This window comes from Garra rufa, chromosome 12 (assembly GCF_049309525.1).
Source record: "Garra rufa chromosome 12, GarRuf1.0, whole genome shotgun sequence".
NCBI classification, from domain to species: Eukaryota; Metazoa; Chordata; class Actinopteri; order Cypriniformes; family Cyprinidae; genus Garra; species Garra rufa.
In genome coordinates, this window is record NC_133372.1 from 2,030,028 (window position 1) to 2,050,394 (window position 20,367).

The window sequence follows — 20,367 nt, forward strand, 5'->3', positions numbered from 1 at the left end:
ACACAAAGTGTGCAATTATTGCTGTTTTTGTTGGTTAGTGAGTGGCTGAGCATCATCGCCCTCTGCTGGTAAGAGTGTGTTTGATTATTATTTTTTAAATACTTCCAGATTAATATTCAGAGACTGCTTGTTTAATGCAGATGATTTATTGCTCATGTTCAGATTTCAAAAAGAAGACATTAAAGTTACTGATAAAAAGCTTTGCATTGACTTCAATGGAATATGTAGACAGACTGATGATTTTATCTTAATTGAGGTCATTAAGAGAAGATAAATGACTTTTAATGAGAAAGCAGACACAAGTTGAGACATCAGAAGGTTCCTCCAGGCACAAACACACCATTCAGAAACTCACACGTGACTCCAGAAGAATGAAAGTGACATTTAGGAAAGAAATGATCCATCGCAGAAATATTTCCAACGGCTGGAACTGAACAAGCTGGATGAGATGGTGTGAGAGATCGGTGCCTGTCGGCTTGTTTAATGCTGTGATTTATGAAAGTAACTCGACTATTACTCTGAAAGCTCGTAATTATTTCTTTATCACGCATCTCTGCCCTGCAGCCCGATGAAGGCTTTTAATGTTTGTGTCTCAGCGACGCTTGCGTGGAATTCGCTGAATGTTCAGTGGGCTGACGTGAATGGAAATCTGTTGGGCTTGTTGAATTATTGAGAGAGGTCAAAGAAGTCTGTCAGCAGAAATGTCCGATTGCTCCACATCTCGCCTTTCTAGCATTCCTTTCCTTCAATGAGCTGTTGTGGATGAAATACAAGCCTTTTTCTTGAGAAACACACTCACTGAGGCATTCCTGCTCATGTACACTACTGTTCAAAAGTTTGTCAGAAAGATTAATACACAACTTATCACTATTTGTCAAGGATGCATTAAATTGATCAAAAGTGACAGAAAAAAACTTTTATGATGTTACAACACTGCAAAAAAAATATTTTCCTACTTTGATTTTTTTGTCTTGTTTCCAGCCAAAATATCTACAAATTCTTAAATCAGGAAGGATTTTTTAGACAAGTAAAAATTATTTTCTTGTTTTCAGAAAAAAAAAACAAGTCAAGTTTTTGCTTAGAACAAGCAAAATAATCTACCAATGGGGTTAGCAAAAAAAAAAAAATCTTATTTCAAACAGAAAACGAGATTATTTTTCTTACTCCATTGGCAGATTATTTTGCTCGTTTCAAGCAAAAACTCACTTAATTTTGACTTGTTTTTTCTTAAAACAAGAAAATAATTTTTACTAAAAAGTCTAAAAAATCCATCTTGGTTTGAAATAGTTTAAATATTTTGGCTGGAAACAAGATGAAAAATCGAAATAAGAAAAGCATTTTTTTAAGTGAATAGATCTGTATTTCAAATAAATCGTGTTCTTTTGAACTTTCTGTTCATTTGTGAATCCTGAAAAATAAAATGCATCAGTTTCCACTAAATATTGTGCAGCACAACTATTTTCAACATTGATAATAATCAGACTTTTTTCTTGAGCAAGCAAATTAGAATATTAGAATGATTTCTGAAGAATCCTGTGACACTGAAGACTGGAGAAATGATGCTGAAAATTCAGCTTTGATCACAGAAATAAATTACATTTTACAGTATATAAATAGTAAACAGATAAATTGTACTTTAAACTTTGTACTTTAAATTGTAATAATATTTCACGATTTTACAGTTTTTACTGTATTTTTTATCAAAAGAATTCTAAAATATTAATTAGCTCTTAAAGCAATAATTCACCTGAATTTTATCTTATCATCAGTGAATAACATTTAAAGTTCCAGTCTGTTCCTCACAAAGTTATAATAGCATCATGCAATATTATTATAAAATTCAAAATATAAGACATGCATGAATTTGCAACAATTTTACAACAATTTAGGCAGCATTCATAGGTGAAAACAGTGCACTTTCATAATGCACTTAAAGTGCTATATTTTAATGCACTAATTTTGTACTAAATATACTAAAAATTATTATATAATTCTTCTTTAGTGTACTCAATTAGACTAGTATGAAAGATGGGTTCACAGAGATAGTATTTTAAAAACACATTTTAGTTCATATTTATAGTGTTCCAAAATAGCATCGTCGAGTTGATCTTAAGTTTTTCCTAAGAAGTACTAAAGTATAATTTTTAGTATATTAAGTACAAAATTAGTGTGTGAAAATAGAGCACTTTGAGTACATAATGGAAATGCATTTTTTCCACCTGGGTTGCATGCAATTCCACAATGTATTGTGACAACACACTGAAAACTCATTTTGAAAATAGACAATTTTCACTGTTTGTGTTTTTATGCTTTTTAGAGTATTGTGTTTGAGTCTAGCAACATCCAGCTATTAAAATCAATTGTGAGAGGGACACTATCTAAATGGTTTGAACTATACAAGCCCTGAAATTATAAAATGAATCATCTACACTTTTGGAGCATTTTTTCCCCCCTTGGAGGTCCATTGATGATGTTAGTCATAGTTTATTACATCAAAAAGTGTAGTTTTTAGGCATTTTCAGCGATCTGACTTTAACAATTCAAATAGCTGAGTTTGATACACTGAAAATAAATTTAGAGAAGCAATTTGTGCTCAGAAATAACTTTACAAGTAATTACAAAGAAATAGCAAGTAACTGTTTTTTTATCTTTTATTTGATCTCTTTTCTTTTTATTTATTATATAATAAAAAAAACTTGATACGTGTACTGCGTTAGGCTAAACGAGACTTTTTTGTTGCAATTTTTAGAACAAAACAAAAAAAGACCTTACAAGGGCAATTACATAATACATAAAACATAACATAAAAAGAAAATTAAAATTAAAATAAGGAAAGCAGTAACATCACATATCCATAATCAAGTACAAATAGTTATAAGTTATTCAAAAAAACAATATATTTAAGGCCTTAAAGTAATTTACCATTGTTTTTGTTTTTTTTGCTTTGCTATTATTTGTTTCTTTTAATGTACACAGATAGTGACCAATTTCTTTTTTTAAATGAGTAAAATTAGTTTTTTTTCACTGCCCATTCGCATTTATAAATGAAAAACTTTCCATATATAATAAGTAGTTAATGAGACTTGTCATAGCGCTTTTAGCATGTTATTGCTCTTTTGTTGGTTTTGATTGCTTCCATTGTCCTCTTTTGTAAGTCGCTTCAGATTAAAGCATCTGCTGTATGTCTAAATGTAATGTAATGTAAATGTAACACATTACAATAGAAAGACTAAGTAGTATTTTCTTCAAAATGTACTTCAATAATTTACAATTTTCAAAAGTATTTTTTTACAGCATACTGTACCTTTAAAATGAGTCTTTATTTTTTTAAATGTGCTTCAGGTGCAATTTTGGGTCGCTCGGAAACACAAGAGTGTGCGTTTTATAATGTGAGCTGGGAGAAGGATGGAACGAACCGGAGTGGAATCGAATCATGTTATGGAGAAAAAGACAAGCGACGACACTGTTTCTCCACCTGGAAGAACCGCTCAGGAACCATCGAGATGGTGAAGCAGGGCTGCTGGCTGGATGACGTTAACTGCTACGACAGGTACGCTCAAACACCTGCTTGCATTCGTCATGCATGTTTTGAAGTGAACAGAGACATGAATGATGACACATGTTGTCTCTGTGTGTGTGTGTGTGTGTGTGTGTGTGTGTGTGTGTGTGTGTGTGTGTGTGTGTGTGTGTGTGTGTGTGCAGCAGCGAGTGTGTGGAGCGTAAGGAGAACCCAGACGTCTTCTTCTGCTGCTGCGAGGGAAACATGTGCAACGAGAAGTTCCTCTACAGTCCAGAGATGATTCAGAGTGAGTAACACACACTTCAGAGCTCTCAGACACAAACACACACAGATATATAGTGTGAAGCACTGCTGCCAGAGACTGGAACTAAAATAAGCACATTTCTTTGGGTGAAAAAAGCTGCTCAGCAGGAACAAAGCATCATTTTAGAAGAACAGAACAGAGTGTTCGGCACAGTGCGCACATCGGGACATTGTGCACATTTCAAGACTAATAATCAGACTTCAAACACTTTTAGCTGCACTCAACTGTGTTTCATGAATGTTACACTACAAGAGGGTCTAAAACCTTATATATTCACTGCAGTACTTTACTTACTTTTTGTCTTGTTTCCAGCCAAAAAATTCTTAAATCAAAAAGGATGAGTAAAAAATATTTTAGTCAAAATTAAGTGAGTTTTTGCTTAGAACAAGCAAAATAATCTAAAATATACTCCTTCACTTATATACTCACTGCAAAAAAATTATTTTCCTACTTGAATTTTTGTCCTGTTTCCAGCCACAGATATAAAAATAAATCAAGAAGGGCTTTCTAGACAAGTAAAAATTAAGTGTTTGTGCTTGAAACACGCAAAATAATCTGCCAATGGGGTAAGAAAAATAATCTGGTTTTCAGTTTGAATTGAAAAAAATTATTATTATTATTATTTTTTTTTTTTTGCCATTTCCCATTGGCAAATTATTTTTCTTGTTCTAAAAGCAAAAAATCACTTAATTTTGATTTACAAAAAACAAAAACACTTTTTGCAGTGTACTCCTTCACTTATATATTCACTGCAGTGCTTTACTTTGTACTTGTATTTGTCTTGTTTCCAGTCAAAATATCTACAAATACTTAAATCAAGAAGGATTTTTTAGATGAGTAAAAATTGTTGTCTAGTTTTCAGAAAAAAACAAGTCAAAATTAAGTCAGTTTTTGCTCAGAACAAGCAAAATAATCCGCCAACACTGAAAAAATGATTCATTGAATTTACTAATATTTTTAAAGGTAAGTGGTTGCAATAAATTTATTTAAGCAGCGTTTAAGTAAAAAAACAATGTTGAAAATTAGTCGACAAAATTTGTTTATTTAAATGTAGCCAAAATAAAATGATTGCAACCACCTACCAATGAATAATTTTTTTTTCAGTGAATGGGGTAAGAAGAAAAATCTGATTTCAAACAGAAAACAAGATAGCTTTTCTTACCCCATTGGCAGATTATTTAGCTTTTTTTCAAGCAAAAACTCACTTAATTTTGACTTGTTTTTTTCTGAAAACAATACAATAATTTTTACTCATCTAGAAAATACTTATTTTTTAAGAATTTATGGATATTTTGGCTGGAAACAAGACAAAAAAAATCTAAGTAAGAATTTTTTGTCATGTTAATTGAGATTTGAAGCTAAAATCCTTTGAATTCAGCGTCTGTAAAATATTAAGTACTTTACAATTTAAGGTCCACTGAAATCATGATCACAAAGTCTGTGGAGTTTTCCGTGATGATTGTTATTATAGTTTCTAATATTTTAGATAAACCCACTTCTAAATATCATGTTAAAATATGTCAAATATGTCAATGTTTAAATGGGCAGTTTTGACCAAATTAAGGTCCAGTACGATTTTTTAAAAGTCTAATTTTTAGAAATCTCTTCTGCTCACCAAGCATTTATTTGATCAGAAATGCAGTAAAAATTGTGATTACAATTTAAAATAGCTGTTCAAATTTCATATATTCCTGTGATCAAAGCTGGATTTTCGGCATCATTAGTGTCACATAATCTTTCAGAAATCATTCTAATATGCTGATTTGCTGCTCAAGTAACATTTCTGATTAGTATCAATGTCGAAAACAGTTGTGCTGCCCAATATTTTTGTAGAAACTAAGATGCATTTTATTTTTCCGGATTCTTAATTGAATAGAAAGTTAAAAAGTTAAAAAAAATTCAAAATTTATTTGAAATAGAAATCTTTTGTAGCATTATAAATGTCGTTACTGTCACTTTTGATTGAATAAATGTATCTTTCATGTATAAAGATATTAATTTCTTAAAAAAAAAAACTCAAAATCTTTCACCCAAATTCTTGAGCAATAGTGCATGTGATACTAGCTTTCTAAATATCCAGATTTAGGTCATATTTTACATAATTAATCTCTCTCTCTCTTTTTCTCCAGCCACGTTGAACCCTGTTCCCCCGAAGCCGGACTTGTTTCCCACGTTGCTCTACTCTCTGCTTCCTGTCATGGCTGTTGCTATCATTCTCGTCATCTCCTTCTGGATGTACCGGCATCTGAAGTTGACGTACCCGCCGCTGCTCGTGCCGTCACAGGTACTCTACCTCTATCTCAATATCCTCTTTATCCTCAAGAGAAATATCTGAAGATGTATTTTGGAGAACAGCAGCATTTGGGAGTCTTTGACATAACAGATTTGTGCTCCTCCTTCATAATAACCACAGTCAATTAACCTACCATTGGGCGCAAATGTTTTCTCTGCAATGTGATTTTCTCACTGTATTTTTTATCTTGTGGTCCAGTACAGTTTAAGACAAGTATCTGCCAGTACACTCTTAAAAATAAAAATGCTTCACGATGCCATAGAAGAACCTTTTGTGTCTAAATGGTTCCATAAAGAACCTTTTAATATCTAATGAACCTTAAAGGTTCTTTGTGGCAAAAGAAGGTTCTTTAGATTATAAAAAAAATGCAAGAAAGAGATGGTTCTTAAAAGAACATTTGACTGAATGGTTCTTTGTGGAACCAAAAATAGTTCTTCTTTAATAATTCTTTTGGAACAAGTCTCAATGTCTTGCATTTCAAGTCAGTGTTACTTAAGTATCATTAAAATCGTGTTACCGTTTTCGTTAATATTTTGAATTAAATTTTATTTTTATGTTTTGTTTAATTTAAATTTTGTTTGATTTGTTTTACAAACCAATCATAAGGGTATATTTTATGAAACTGAGATGAATACATATGAAAGCTGAATAAATAAGCTTTCCGTTGATGTATGGTTTGTTAGAATAGGACAATATTTGTTTTCAAAATACAATTAATTGAATATCTGGAATCTGATGGTGAAAAAAAAAAAATCCAAATATAAAAAAAAAAAATCACCTTTAAAGTTGTCCAAATAAAATTCCTGGCAATGCATATTACTAATAAAAAATTAAGTTTTGATATATTTATTGCAGAAAATTTACAAAATATTTTCATGGAACATGATCTTTACTTAATATCCTAATGATTTTTGATATAAAATAAAAATTTATCATTTTGCCCCATACAATGTATTTTTGGCTATTGCTACAAATATACCTGTGCTACTTAGTTTTTAAGCTCTTTAGTTCTTAGTTTTAACCTCATCTCAAGTAATCTTATTTGGGGAAAACAAGATATATGTACTGGAAAACAAGACAAAATAATAATTTTGCTGTGTTCTAGCTTGTTTCTAACTACATTTTCTTATTCCTAAGGGGCTGATTGAGCAACATTCAAATCTCATTTATTTGATTTTTTTTAATTACAGTAATACACCAGAAAAAATAAATCTGTTAATTTGAAGGATGCATACCATCCCAGAATTAAAAAAATAAATAAATTAATCATTTTTTAACAATCTTCATGTTGTGTACTTAGTCAAAGGATTGTGATTGGTCCTTCTTGACCAGCACTAAGATTTGATTGGATGGATTTCCATGTCAGTGTCTCATCACAACATATGAGAATCCATCACATGTTCTCACTAAAGCTGTTCAACTCATAATTTTTGGAAATAAGTCTGATTCCTGGTTCTGGAATTGACAGGATTTGATTTTAAGAATCAATTCCTCACTACTGCCTTCAATTCTTGTTTTATAGATCGAAGGAACCTAATTTTGCCAAGACTGCATGATATTCGAAAGTCATAGAAAGTAGCCTTCTCATAAAAATTGCTAAATAAATCGCTGAATATTGTGGACAACATAAGTCAGTTCCACCGTGAAATAACCTTTGTGAACTGGTTCATTAAAACAATATATCCGAAAGAACCTTTTCATGGAAATAAATCAGAGTTATAAATACTATTAGTGTGAGGTGAATAAATGCACTGCAAGAAATGCTTTTCTTACTTAGATTACTTTTGCTTACTTTTGTCTTGTTTCCAGCCAAAATATCTAAAAATATTAAATCAAGAAGGATTTTCTAGACAAGTAAAAAGTATTTTTTTTTCAGAAAAAAAAAACAAGTTTTACTTAGAACAAGCAAAATATCATCTTATTTCAAAGAGAAAACAAGATTATTTTTCTTACACACATGGCAGATTATTTTGCTTTTTTTAAGCAAAAATGCACTTAATTATATATATAAAAACACGACTTGTCTAGAAAATCCTTCTTGATTTAAGAATTTTTTAATATTTTGGCTGGAAACAAGACAAAAAAAGTATTTTTTGCATCCTCAAACTCAGACAATCTCAGTACCGACGTTTTCGTTCAGTTTATTACCGTGAATCGACGCTCAGCGATGTTTGATGACTGAGATATGCAGCTTTCATAGGATGCAGCTCTCTTTTTTAGATATGCTTTGTTAAACTGAAAACAGCCCTCAATGAAAAGTTGATTCCGCTTGATCTTTGGAATCGATTCCCAGCCCTAATTCTCACAGTCTCATCAGTGTTTCTCATTCTCACGCTGTGATGGTTCAAGGCTTGTACTTACTCACATCCCAGCGCTTGTGTGCTAGAAACAGTAAACCCCTCTGTTCCTCTCCTGCTAGCACGCCTTTCATATCATGATAGAGGTAAGAGCTTCATTCCTCACAAATTCTCCCATCCTGCCCTGCTGATGCTTTAGTTCTCCTCCTGTCATGAGTTTGTGATGCGGTCGCCGTCGTTTGATCGATTTATTTCTAGTGTGCATGGATTAACATTTTTGTATATTTTTGTAATATTCTCCTGCATCAGATGCTGTGTGTTTGTTTTGATGTATGTGAATGAATCATGGGTTCAGACGGTTGTGTTTGTTGTCCTTAGGATCCGGGTTTGACGCCTCCGTCGCCGTTATTGGGTCAGAAGCCGCTGCAGCTGCTGGAGCTGAAGGCTCGCGGACGCTTCGGTTGCGTCTGGAAAGCACAGCTGCTCAACGAACACGTGGCTGTCAAAATCTTCCCTGTGCAGGTAGCTGATGTGTTTCATTAATGTTTGTCCATGTTTACCTTCAGCTTCGACATAGATGATTTATAATAATACAATAGGCAAAAAAGCTTGTGGGGTCATTCTTCACTTCGGGTGGCAAATGAGAGGCAGAATTTGTAAAAATTCTTGTTTGTTTGTTTTTTTATAAAATGCATTGCCATGCATTTAAAATTAGTTTAATACGCTGTGCATGAAAATTTAAGCGCAATTTTGATTTTTTAAAAATTTTTATCAAATGAGCCTAAATCCAGATTTTTCTAAAAAGGAGGCTGCCATCATGTTGATTTCAAGATCTTGGAAATATTAATTAATATGTATTTATCTGCAAAAAATGTTATATTGTTGCAATTATGTTTCATGATACCTCTGAGGTATGGTGGTAACATGCATATTTTGTTACAAATGCAATCTCCCAAACTAAATTAAATATGTATTTTAAAACAAAAAAGTGCACAAATTGTATTTACCCTACAAAATAAATTTGGGTAGGAATTGAGTAGAATTTAGAAATAATAAACAGACAATATCCCAGACATATACTCTTGTTATTAGCCAGTGTTGGGGAAAGTTACTTTTAACAGTAATGCATTACAATATTGAGAGACTCCCTAAAAAAGTAACTAATTATGTTACTTAGTAATGGAAAGTAATGTTACGCTACTTTAGCGTTACTTTTTAAATCTGGGCAGGGCTTGCTTGTTTGTTTTTAATTTAAAAAGTTCTATTTTTGTCAAATATAAAAGTGTTTTACATCAAAAGCTTCAGGCTTAGAGAAAAGTAAATTGACGTCTGTACAGAAAAAATGTCAACTCTTCAGCAATAAAATAGGAAAACAAATGTTAGAATACCTTGAGTAATTTTTGCTTATTAGTATGGATGAATTGGATCATCGAAGATTAATAAAATGGGATTAAATACATAAAGGATATTTGTATTATTTAACATATTTAATTATTGCAGATTTCCGTTGAATTTCAGTGTTTTTATTTATTTTGAAGAACACTGTATCTGTTTTTTAGTGAGTGAGATGAATTAATGCATGTTCACATTTATTCTAGAACTAAAGTAACATCTTACTCATGATATCTCTCAACAAAGGAGAGCTTTTAATCAATAAATGGGGGGAAAAAACTAACTGGCATTACTTTATTAAAAAAATAACTCAAATATTTTCTTGTCAATCAAAAAGTAATGTGTTACTTTACTAGTTACTTGGAAAAAGTAAAATTTTTACGTAAGTTGTAATGCATTACCCCCAACACTGATAATAACTTGTTAATAGTGAGAACTGGAACTTAATACTACACAGTTTAAGTACAGTACATAAGAAGTAACTGTAATTAAATTACAGAATAAATAAGAGCAATCCCTTACTTTACTGTACTTTTCATAGAAAAGGTAATTAAATATCAGTAACTAATTACTTAATAACTAGTTACATCATACACTGATCACAACTGTATGAAAGTGGATTGTTTTACAGTGTGAGTAAATGTTGATGTGTTTTCTGTGATCTGTCTTAGAATAAGCAGTCGTGGCAGAATGAATATGAGATTTTTAGTTTGAGCGGAATGAAACATGAAAATATCCTTCACTTCATTGGAGCAGAAAAAAGAGGAAATGGAGTCGATATCGAGCTCTGGCTCATCACATCGTACCATGAGAAGGTATAAATACACACACTCACACACACACACACACACACACACACACACACACACACACACACACACTCACACACTCACACACACACACACACACACACACACACACACACTCACACACACACACACACACACACACACACACACACACACACACACACACACACTCACACACACACACACTCACACACACACACACACACACTCACACACACACACACACACACACACACACACACACACACACACACACACACACACACACACACTCACACACACACACACACACACACACACACACACTCACACACACACTCACACACATACACACACACACACACACACACACACACACACACACACACACACACACACACACACACACACACACACACATATACACACACACATATACACACCTGTGTACAAAACATTTTAAACAATAGCGTTCTACATCACTATGGTGACCTCACTGTGTCACATGTTTGAGTCTTTTGAAGCATGTGATGATATCTTCTGTGTGTGTGTTTGTACTCAGGGTTCACTGACGGATTTCCTGAAGGCGAATGTTGTGTCGTGGAATGAGCTGTGTCTGATAGCGCAGACGTTTGTGCGAGGGTTGGCGTATTTACACGAGGACATTCCCAACCTGAAGGACGGTCACAAGCCTGCTATTGCACACAGGTACAAAACACTCCTCTCTTTTAGATCAGATCTGTTTCAATGCCACAGACTTCCAAATAGGAGCATATTATAAATATGTGCAAAACAATATAATATTTGATCTCTATTAAGTTGCATTTGAGTTTTTCCCTTCAATTCTTTATCTTAATGTAGTTAGATGTATTATTTATTGACTTATTTTAATTCAATGTACTTTAATATTTTAATATTTATCTCTATATTTTACTGTATAAAGACACTTAACACTGTGATAAATGTTTAATGTAAATATTTGTGAAAAAGTCTTTTTTTATTTTACTTGTAACAGAAATGTATCGCTAGATATATTATTTAAATATTTATTTATAACATATTATATATATATATATAAAATGAATATCTTTCTTTTTTATTTACATTATGTTTACATTTTTATAATCTCTATATATATTTTTTATACAGATGCAATTTATATATTAGAAATGTTTGCATTAAGTTTTTTTTTTGTTCATTATAGTAGTGCTGTGCAACGATTAATTGCATCCAAAATAAGTTCTTGATTACATAATATATGTGTGTACTATGTATATATTTATAATGTATATATAAATATAACACAAGCATGGATCTTTAAGAAAAATGTTTATATATGAAATATATGTAATTTTAATTATATCAATAAAAATATAAACATGTAAATAGTTTTAAAATATATACTGTATGTGTGTGTATTTATATATACATAATAAATAAACACATTTTATGTAAACAAAAGGTTTTATTTTGGATGCAATTAATCACGATTAATCATTGCAGAGCACTACAATATGGTCAAGTAATCTTAGATGTTTTATTTATGCATTTCTATATACTTACATATAGTTATTTTAATCTGAAATGTATATGTACATGTAAATGTATATTATTTATTTTATTTTACATTTACACTATTTTTTGCTAAACTTGAACCCTAGACCCCAGATTAGATGTTAACTTCTCTCTCTCTCTCTGTCTCTCTCTCAGAGATATCAAGAGTAAAAATGTGTTACTGAAGAGTGATTTAACCGCCTGTGTTGCTGACTTTGGCCTGGCTCTCAAGTTTGAAGCAGGGAAATCTACAGGTGACACACACGGACAGGTGAGTACGATCAACCAAAAATCATTGCAAAAAGAATGCTTTATTCCCAAATGAACCATCTGTTCGAACGAATCAAATGAATGATATGATTCAGTAATTAAATCAGTGTCTTACCGCCACCTGCTGGCAGATCTGTTCATTTATTTAAATCTTTAATATTTCTGTATTCAAAATTTTATATTTAAAACATGAATTAATGATCATTTTGATTGCTCTCATGTCACCTCTGAGCCTCGTTAAACATATGAAAAGGTAAAAACAAAGGTAAAAAACAAAATTCCCCTGTAAATCACTTTGAGGAGTCAAATATCACATCGTAATAGGAAGGCTAATTTTTTTATCAGAGTTTTGATAAAAAATTTAATTTTTTAGATTAGCAAGAAGAGTAAGCGTAGAGCCCTGAGCCATTATTATTATTATTATTTTTTTTATACAAAATGTGTTAAATCAGCTGCACAAAGGGATTGGCATGCTGGAAAGATTTGTCTATTCTTATTTTTGTTGAATGATAAATATAATTAAAAATCACTGTGCATTTACAGTCAGAGCGTGTGTTGTATCATATTACAGTTCTTATTTTTTTTATAAAAAGGTTTTATATATATTCTATTAATATTAATAATATTGTATTCTATTGATGTTGATTTTACTAGTAATATTCTATTCTGTATTCTTCCTCAATTGATCATTGTTTGGAAAGTATTTGTCATGTTCTGACAATAAACCATAAATAATAATAATTAACTGTCTAGTTTTTCTTTCACTCAGGAGTAAAAATCTGCCTTTAAAATGGATAGATATAAAGATTTGACATTTATCGTGATAATTATCGATATCGACTGATATGAAAAAAAATATTGTGATATTTTTTTTTTGCCATATCACCCAGCCCTAATTGCTTGTCTTGTGTAAAGGTGGGAACGCGGCGTTACATGGCTCCGGAGGTGCTGGAAGGAGCGATCAGTTTCCAGCGCGACGCGTTTCTGAGAATCGACATGTACGCCGTGGGTCTGGTGCTCTGGGAACTGGCCTCTCGCTGTACAGCGGCCGACGGTAACAAACACTCATTCACTCACACTCAGACTCTGTGTCATGGGATAAACCAGTGCTGATCTATATATATGTGTTTGTGTGTGTCTCAGGTCCCGTGGATGAGTTCTGTCTGCCGTTTGAGGAGGAGGCCGGTCTTCATCCGTCTCTGGAGGACATGCAAGATGTTGTTGTGCATAAGAAACTGCGGCCGATATTCAGAGAACACTGGCTAAAGCATACGGTACTACACACGCAAACTACATTATATTTTCAAACATTTTGCATTTTAACATTTTAAAGTCAGCGTGAGCTCGGTTGACCTTGTATACTGTTTAATTCATGTTCATCAGTAATGTTAATTTAAACAAACATTAAGGTCTTAATAATCTTTCCAGTATAATGTAATAAGTTTTTACACATCTTAAGTAATTATATGTGACCCTGGACCACAAAACCAGTCATAAGGTTAAATTTTACAAAACTGAGATGTATACATCATATGAAAGTTCAATAATTAGGCTTTCTATTGATGTATGGTTTGTTTGGATAGGACAATATTTGGCCGAGATACATCTGTTTGAAAATCAGGAATCTGAGGGTGCAAAAAAATCAAAATACTGAGAAAATCACCTTCAAAGTTGTCCAAATTAAGTTCTTAACAATGCATATAACTAATCAAAAATTACATTTTGATATATTTACAGTAGGTATTTTACAAAAAAATCTTCATAGAACATGATTTTTACATAATTTCCTAATGATTTTTGGCATAAAAGAAAAATAAATAATTTTGACCCATACTATGTATTTTTGGCTATTGCTGCAAATATACCCCAGCGACTTAAGACTGGTTTTGTGGTCCAGGGTCACATATAGAGACACTTTTTATTACCCAATCAATGCATTGTCAAGTAATAAAAAATAATACAAATATTACCTATGTGTGGCCACAGAAACCTTAAACGAACCACATGACTATAGAAATACAGATGAAGTCAAAACTTTGCAGAATCTACAAAATGTTAATTATTTTACCAAAATAAGAGGGATCATACAAAATGCATGTTATTTTTTGTTTAGTACTAACCTGAATAAGATTTTTTAATATAGTTTTTCAATTTTATTTGTCAGCAAATAAAATATAAAAGTAACACATTGTTATTTTAGTATTATTTATATAGTGTTATAGTATTTAATATTTTGAATTGTTTATTTTTAATTTCTATTTAGCTTTATTTTTATTTGAGTTTTAGTAATTTCAGTAATTTTTAAGTGAAATTTGTTAGCTGAAAATGTTACCTGAATTAAAGAGTTTGTTTTTTGTTACCTAATATTTCTATTTATTTCAGCTTTATTTTGAATAACAAAGAGTTTTCAGTAGTTTTAACAATAAAGCCAAAGTTATATTAAAAATATGGAATCTGAAACATATTCTTATATATTTCTAGATTGTAAACAAATGAGTGATTTGGTCACGTGACCCTTCGTACAGTTGACCAGATTTTCTTGCTTTTGTTGAAGTTAAAGATGCTCGAAGATGCACGATGTTCAGGTTTTATTCATGTAGCGCCAGAAATTAAAGTTTTGATATATTTATGGTAGGAAATGTACAAAATATTTTCATGCAACATCTTTACTTAATATCCTAATAGTTTTTGGCATTAAAGAAAAATTTATAATTTTGACTATTGCTACAAATATACCCATGCTACTTAAGACTAAATAGCATGCTAAATCAAATAATTAATCAAAATATTGAGAAAATCGCCTTTAAAGTTGGCCAATTGTGAGATATAAACTTGCAATTGCGCATTATAAAGTCCAGTTCTGAAAAGAAAAAAAGACTGATATATTCACAGAATTTCGAGTTTATATCACACAATTCAGATTTTTTTTTGCAATTGCGACTTTGTATCAAAAATTTTGATAAGGTTTTTGAATTTTTTTAAATTTTTGAAAAGTTTTGATATATTTATGGTATGAAATTTACAAAATATCACCATGAAACATGATCTTTACCTAATATCCTAATGATTTTTAGCATAAAAGAAAAAGCAATAATTTTGACCCATACAATGTTTTTTTGGATATTGCTACAAATATACCCCAGCGACTTAAGACTGGTTTTGTGCTCCAGAGTCACAAGTTAGTGATGGTCATGTGACTAGATTTTCTTGCTTTAGTTGCATGATGTTCAGGTTTTATTCATGTAGCTCCAAAAAAGAGATGCACACCACATGGACAGCTTTCATTATTATTATTTTTTCATGTGTATATGTGTAGGGTCTGGCGATGCTCTATGAGACCATCGAGGAGTGCTGGGACCACGAGGCCGAGGCGCGTCTGTCTGCGGGATGCGTGGAGGAGCGCATCATCTCAATGCAGCGCAACACCAACCTCATCGCCCCCGATGACATCCTCTCCGTCGTCACAATGGTGACCAACCTGGACTTCCCCCCTAAAGAATCCAGCCTATGATGCCGCTCTCTCAGCCAATCGTAACGCAGTGTGTGCGAGAGAAAAGCGGACTACGAATGACTCGCGATGAGCAAAACGAGCGCAGGAACGATTCAACGACTCGCACTTACTCTCGGAGGAACTCAAGAGACGAGACACACACGGACGTCTCCGTTTGCACCAAAACCTCTTTTATGCATAAAGGAAAGACTTTTGTGTTTTATACGAACAGCAGCTCTCATGATTTTAGTATAAAAAGGGCGAAACTCTGGACTGCGTTTGCTGTTCGTTTCTGCGAATCATTACCGTCATGCCAATACGAGACACTTCTGAATGTCTGCCGTTCAGCAGCAGCGAATCACACCGATTTATGAGGAATTATGCTGAAATAACCATAAACCTCCCTAAACAGGTATACCTCATTTCGATTTCTCGTGCTTTTTCTGAACAGCTGCTACGGAGGCGAGGCGAGTAGCTGTAACACACGGTAGTGTTTCTGCCTTTCGCATTTCTGCTTCATTTCATCGCAGCTTGGCTACTCTTTCTAAAGGGTCGTATCGTGAGGAATCAACGCTCGCTTCACTCAATCACAGAATCCAGGGTCCAATATTAACGTCTGCCAACGGTCGATCAATTCAGACATTTTACCACTGTATTTTTTCAACACAATTTTTTATTTTAGTGACACATCATTTGCAAAATGAGCCTCCGTAATTGTCAAAGTGTTTTTAATTCGTATTTATCTTCTAGTGGCCTAATGCGAGGAATAATCCAGCGAATCAAATGATGGAGAGTTCATTTCGACACTTCACTTCAAAAACAACTCATATTCTGCACTTCAGCTTTCTAGATTATGATCACTATATTAACATGTTAACGCCTATTCAGTGTTAGGGTTCAGAAACTTGGGCTGACAAGTCATGATGTCAAGCTATGGAAGTTTAAAACTTTTTTTAAAGGCTTTTTCTCTCATAATACAGACTTGTTTTGCAATTCTGAAAAAAACATCACAAGACATAAAATTAGAATTGACTTTTTTCTTGCGATTCCAAGTTAAATCACACAATTCTGAGTTTATATCTTGCAATTTTTTTCCTCTCAATTCAGTTTTTTTGTTTCCTATGGAAGACTGTTTCTGCCACTGAATAAAAAATAAAAAAGGTAATTGCGACTTTATCTTACAATTCTGACTTTTTCTCAGAATTGCAGGATATAAATTCACATTGCTAGAAATAAAATCCAGTTCTGAGATATGTTCACAGAATTGTTAATATCACACAATTCTGACTTTTTTTTGCAATTGTGACTTTGTATTTCACAATTCTGAAAATTTGTTTGCAATTGCAACTTTGTATCTCACAATTCAGACTTTTTTCTTAGAATTGTGAGATATAAAGTCTAGTTCTGAGGAGAAAAAAGACTGATATATTCACAGAATTTCAAGTTTATATCACACAATTCTGACTTTATAACTTACAATTGAGCATTTGAATCTCACGATTCTGAGGGGAAAAAAGTCCAAATTATGGGTTTATATGACGCAATTCTGAGACGTAAACTCGCAATTCTCTTTTTTTTTATTCAGGGGCGGAAACGGGCTTCCATAGTTTCCACCATAAATTCTGGTGGAATTACAAGTTTATATCTCGTAATACTGAAAAAGAAAGTCTAAGGGATAAAATCAGAATCATGAGATTCTAAAAGAAAAAAGTTCGGAATTAATTTATTAGTATCTCATAATTCTGACTCTTTTTTTTGCAATTGCAACTTTGTATCTCTCAATTCTGAATTTTTTTTTTTAGAATTGTGAGATAAACTTGCGAGTTATAAAAGTCCAGTTCTGAAGAGAAAAAAACACATTCACAGAAATTGCAAGTTTATATCTCACAATTCTAACTGAATTCTCGCAATTCTGATTTTTATAACTTTTATCTCACAGTTCTGAGAAAAAAGTAGAATTGCGAGATGTAAACTCAAAATTGAGAGAGATAAAAAGTCGCAATGACCTTTTTTACGTTTTATTCAGGGGCGGAAACAGGCTTAAAAAGTAAAAACGGCAATTGCAACTTTTTTGCAAGTACAAGTTTATATCTCGTAATACAGAAAAAGAAAGTCTGAGAGATAAAATCAGAATCATGAGATATAAAAAAAAGGACTGAAAGAAAAAAAGTAGGAATCAGTTTATATCTCACAATTCTGACTTTTTGCCCCAGAATTGCACGTTTCTTTAGAATTGTGAGAAAAAAAGTCACAATTATATTTATTTGTTATCCCGTGTCTGAAATAAGCTTCCAAATCAAACAGTCAGAAATCAAACACCAGCAGAAAAAAGTAAAGAGTAAAGTGTGTGAAAGCTTGTGCTGTTAGAAATGACATTAGGAACAAGATCTGATCTGAACCATTTAAGATTGATTTATGATGTGATGCATCTTTACAAAGTGGCTGTTGTTGAAGGATGGCGCAGTTAAAAACTAGATTGAACCGACAGCAAATGCTCATTTAGCAGAAAAAGCTGTTAACATGGGTGCAGAACATCCCTTTCCCAACACTAGAAGTTGACCTTGAGGGAAAAATGACCTTATTTAATGACAGTGTTTGCGCACAATCGCATCTTTCAGGGCTTTAAATCTGTCTAACGCCACATTCTCCTTCATCTCTGTCTCTTCTTCTCTTTCTGAAACACTACAGCAGTATTCAGGGACGCAGGATTCTGCTCACTTACAGCGATTATGCAACCGACATGCAGCAGCGATTGCAACTGTAGCATACGGAGTCGAGAACCGCTTCTATTTATTTCATTAATAATGTGACAAACTCTCAGTACTGTGAAAACAAACGCCGCTTGTTATTGCCCTGAATGTGTTTCCCGACAAACCAAGTGTTGGGTGAGAAACAGGTTTGTAAAAGACATTTCAGATCAATCTGTAACCCCCCCCGACAACACACATGTACAGCAAATGAATAATGTAAATATGATTGTTGGTTTTAAATTATTAGACTAGCATGATGTTGCTCTGTTCTTTTTGGTGTCACTAATCGAAAACAAGTCCTTTATAAAGAAATTATTCCAGAAGATTGTACTGCGGGGGATTTTCTATGACGTTTTATTGTCTTTCAATGTCTGCAGGCCCAAATTCACTGATTATGCATGTGATTCTCTTTTTAAAAAAATATAAAACATTTTCTTTATAATCTTTTTTTCATTAATGAATGCAGACGAGCTGACAAACTTATTCCTAACATCTTTAAATCGTCATGAAATCATTATTGACCCTAGTTGAATACATATTCTTGGCCCTATATACATGAAATGAATTCACATTTAAAATAAATAGTGCTGTCAAGCAATTAATTGCATCCAAAATAAAAGATTTTGTTTACATAGTACATGTGTGTGTGCTGTGTATATTTATTATGTAAATATAAATACACACATGCATGTATATATTTAAGAAAAATCAAATATATTTATATATAATATAAATATATGGATGTGAATACATGTAAATATTCTCAAAACATATAATGTATGTGTGTCTTTATATATACATAATAAATATACACAGTACACACATATACTGTGTAAACGAAATCTTGGATGCAATAAAAATAAAACATTCTGAAGTACTGTATTTCACTGAGAAAAAAAAGTTTATTAAGTTTCTTCTGCTCATCTAAGCTGCATTTATTTGGTTTAAAAAATCCAGAAAAAAAACTGTAATACTGTGAAATATTATTGTAATGTAAAATAACTGTTTTCTATGTGAATATATTTTAAAATGTAATTTATTTCTGTGATCAAAGCTGAATTTTCAGCATCATTACTCCAGTCTTCAGTGTCACATGATCCTTCAGAAATCATTCTAATATGTTGATTTTGCTGCTCAAGAAACATTTCTGATTATTATCAGTAAAACAAAGTTGTTGAAAATTTTGTTTGAACCTGTGAAATTTCACTTAAAGAACAGCATTGATTTAAAATAGAAATATTTTGTAACAATATAAACTAACATTTAAAAGTTTGTGGTAATTTTTTATTTCTTTTTTTGAAAGAAATTAATACTTTTATTCAGCAAGTATGTGTGAAATTGATTAAAAGTAATAGCAAAGACTTGTATTGTCTGAAAAAAATTCTAATTTGAATAAATTTTTCTTTTCTACTTTTTATTTAATCAAAGAATCCTGAAAAAAAACATTACAGGTTCCAAAAAATATTAAGCAGCACAACTGTTTCCAACACTGATAACAAAAGTAATAAATCATCATATTAGAATAATTTCTGAAGAATCTTGTGACACTGAAGACTGAAGTAATGGCTGATTAAAATTCAGCTTTGCATCACAGAAATAAATTATACTTAAAAATATATAAAAATAGAAAACCATTATTTTAAACTGTAATAATATTTCACAATATTACTTTTTTTATAGTACTTTTGATCAAGTAAATGCAGCCTTTT

At 32.1% G+C, this 20,367-nt stretch overlaps 1 protein-coding gene across 1 annotated transcript; it reads left to right on the plus strand.

The window, feature by feature from the left end:
- The first annotated feature begins 3,311 nt into the window (after positions 1 to 3,311).
- Positions 3,312 to 15,947, plus strand: acvr2ab (activin A receptor type 2Ab). The gene is made up of 10 exons (XM_073851555.1): positions 3,312 to 3,550; positions 3,703 to 3,806; positions 5,954 to 6,108; positions 8,793 to 8,936; positions 10,478 to 10,621; positions 11,157 to 11,302; positions 12,305 to 12,419; positions 13,334 to 13,472; positions 13,562 to 13,692; positions 15,735 to 15,947. The coding sequence occupies exons 1-10, from the start codon at positions 3,312 to 3,314 to the stop codon at positions 15,927 to 15,929; spliced, it is 1,512 nt and encodes a 503-aa protein (XP_073707656.1). The 3' UTR covers positions 15,930 to 15,947.
- Positions 15,948 to 20,367: the final 4,420 nt, after the last annotated feature.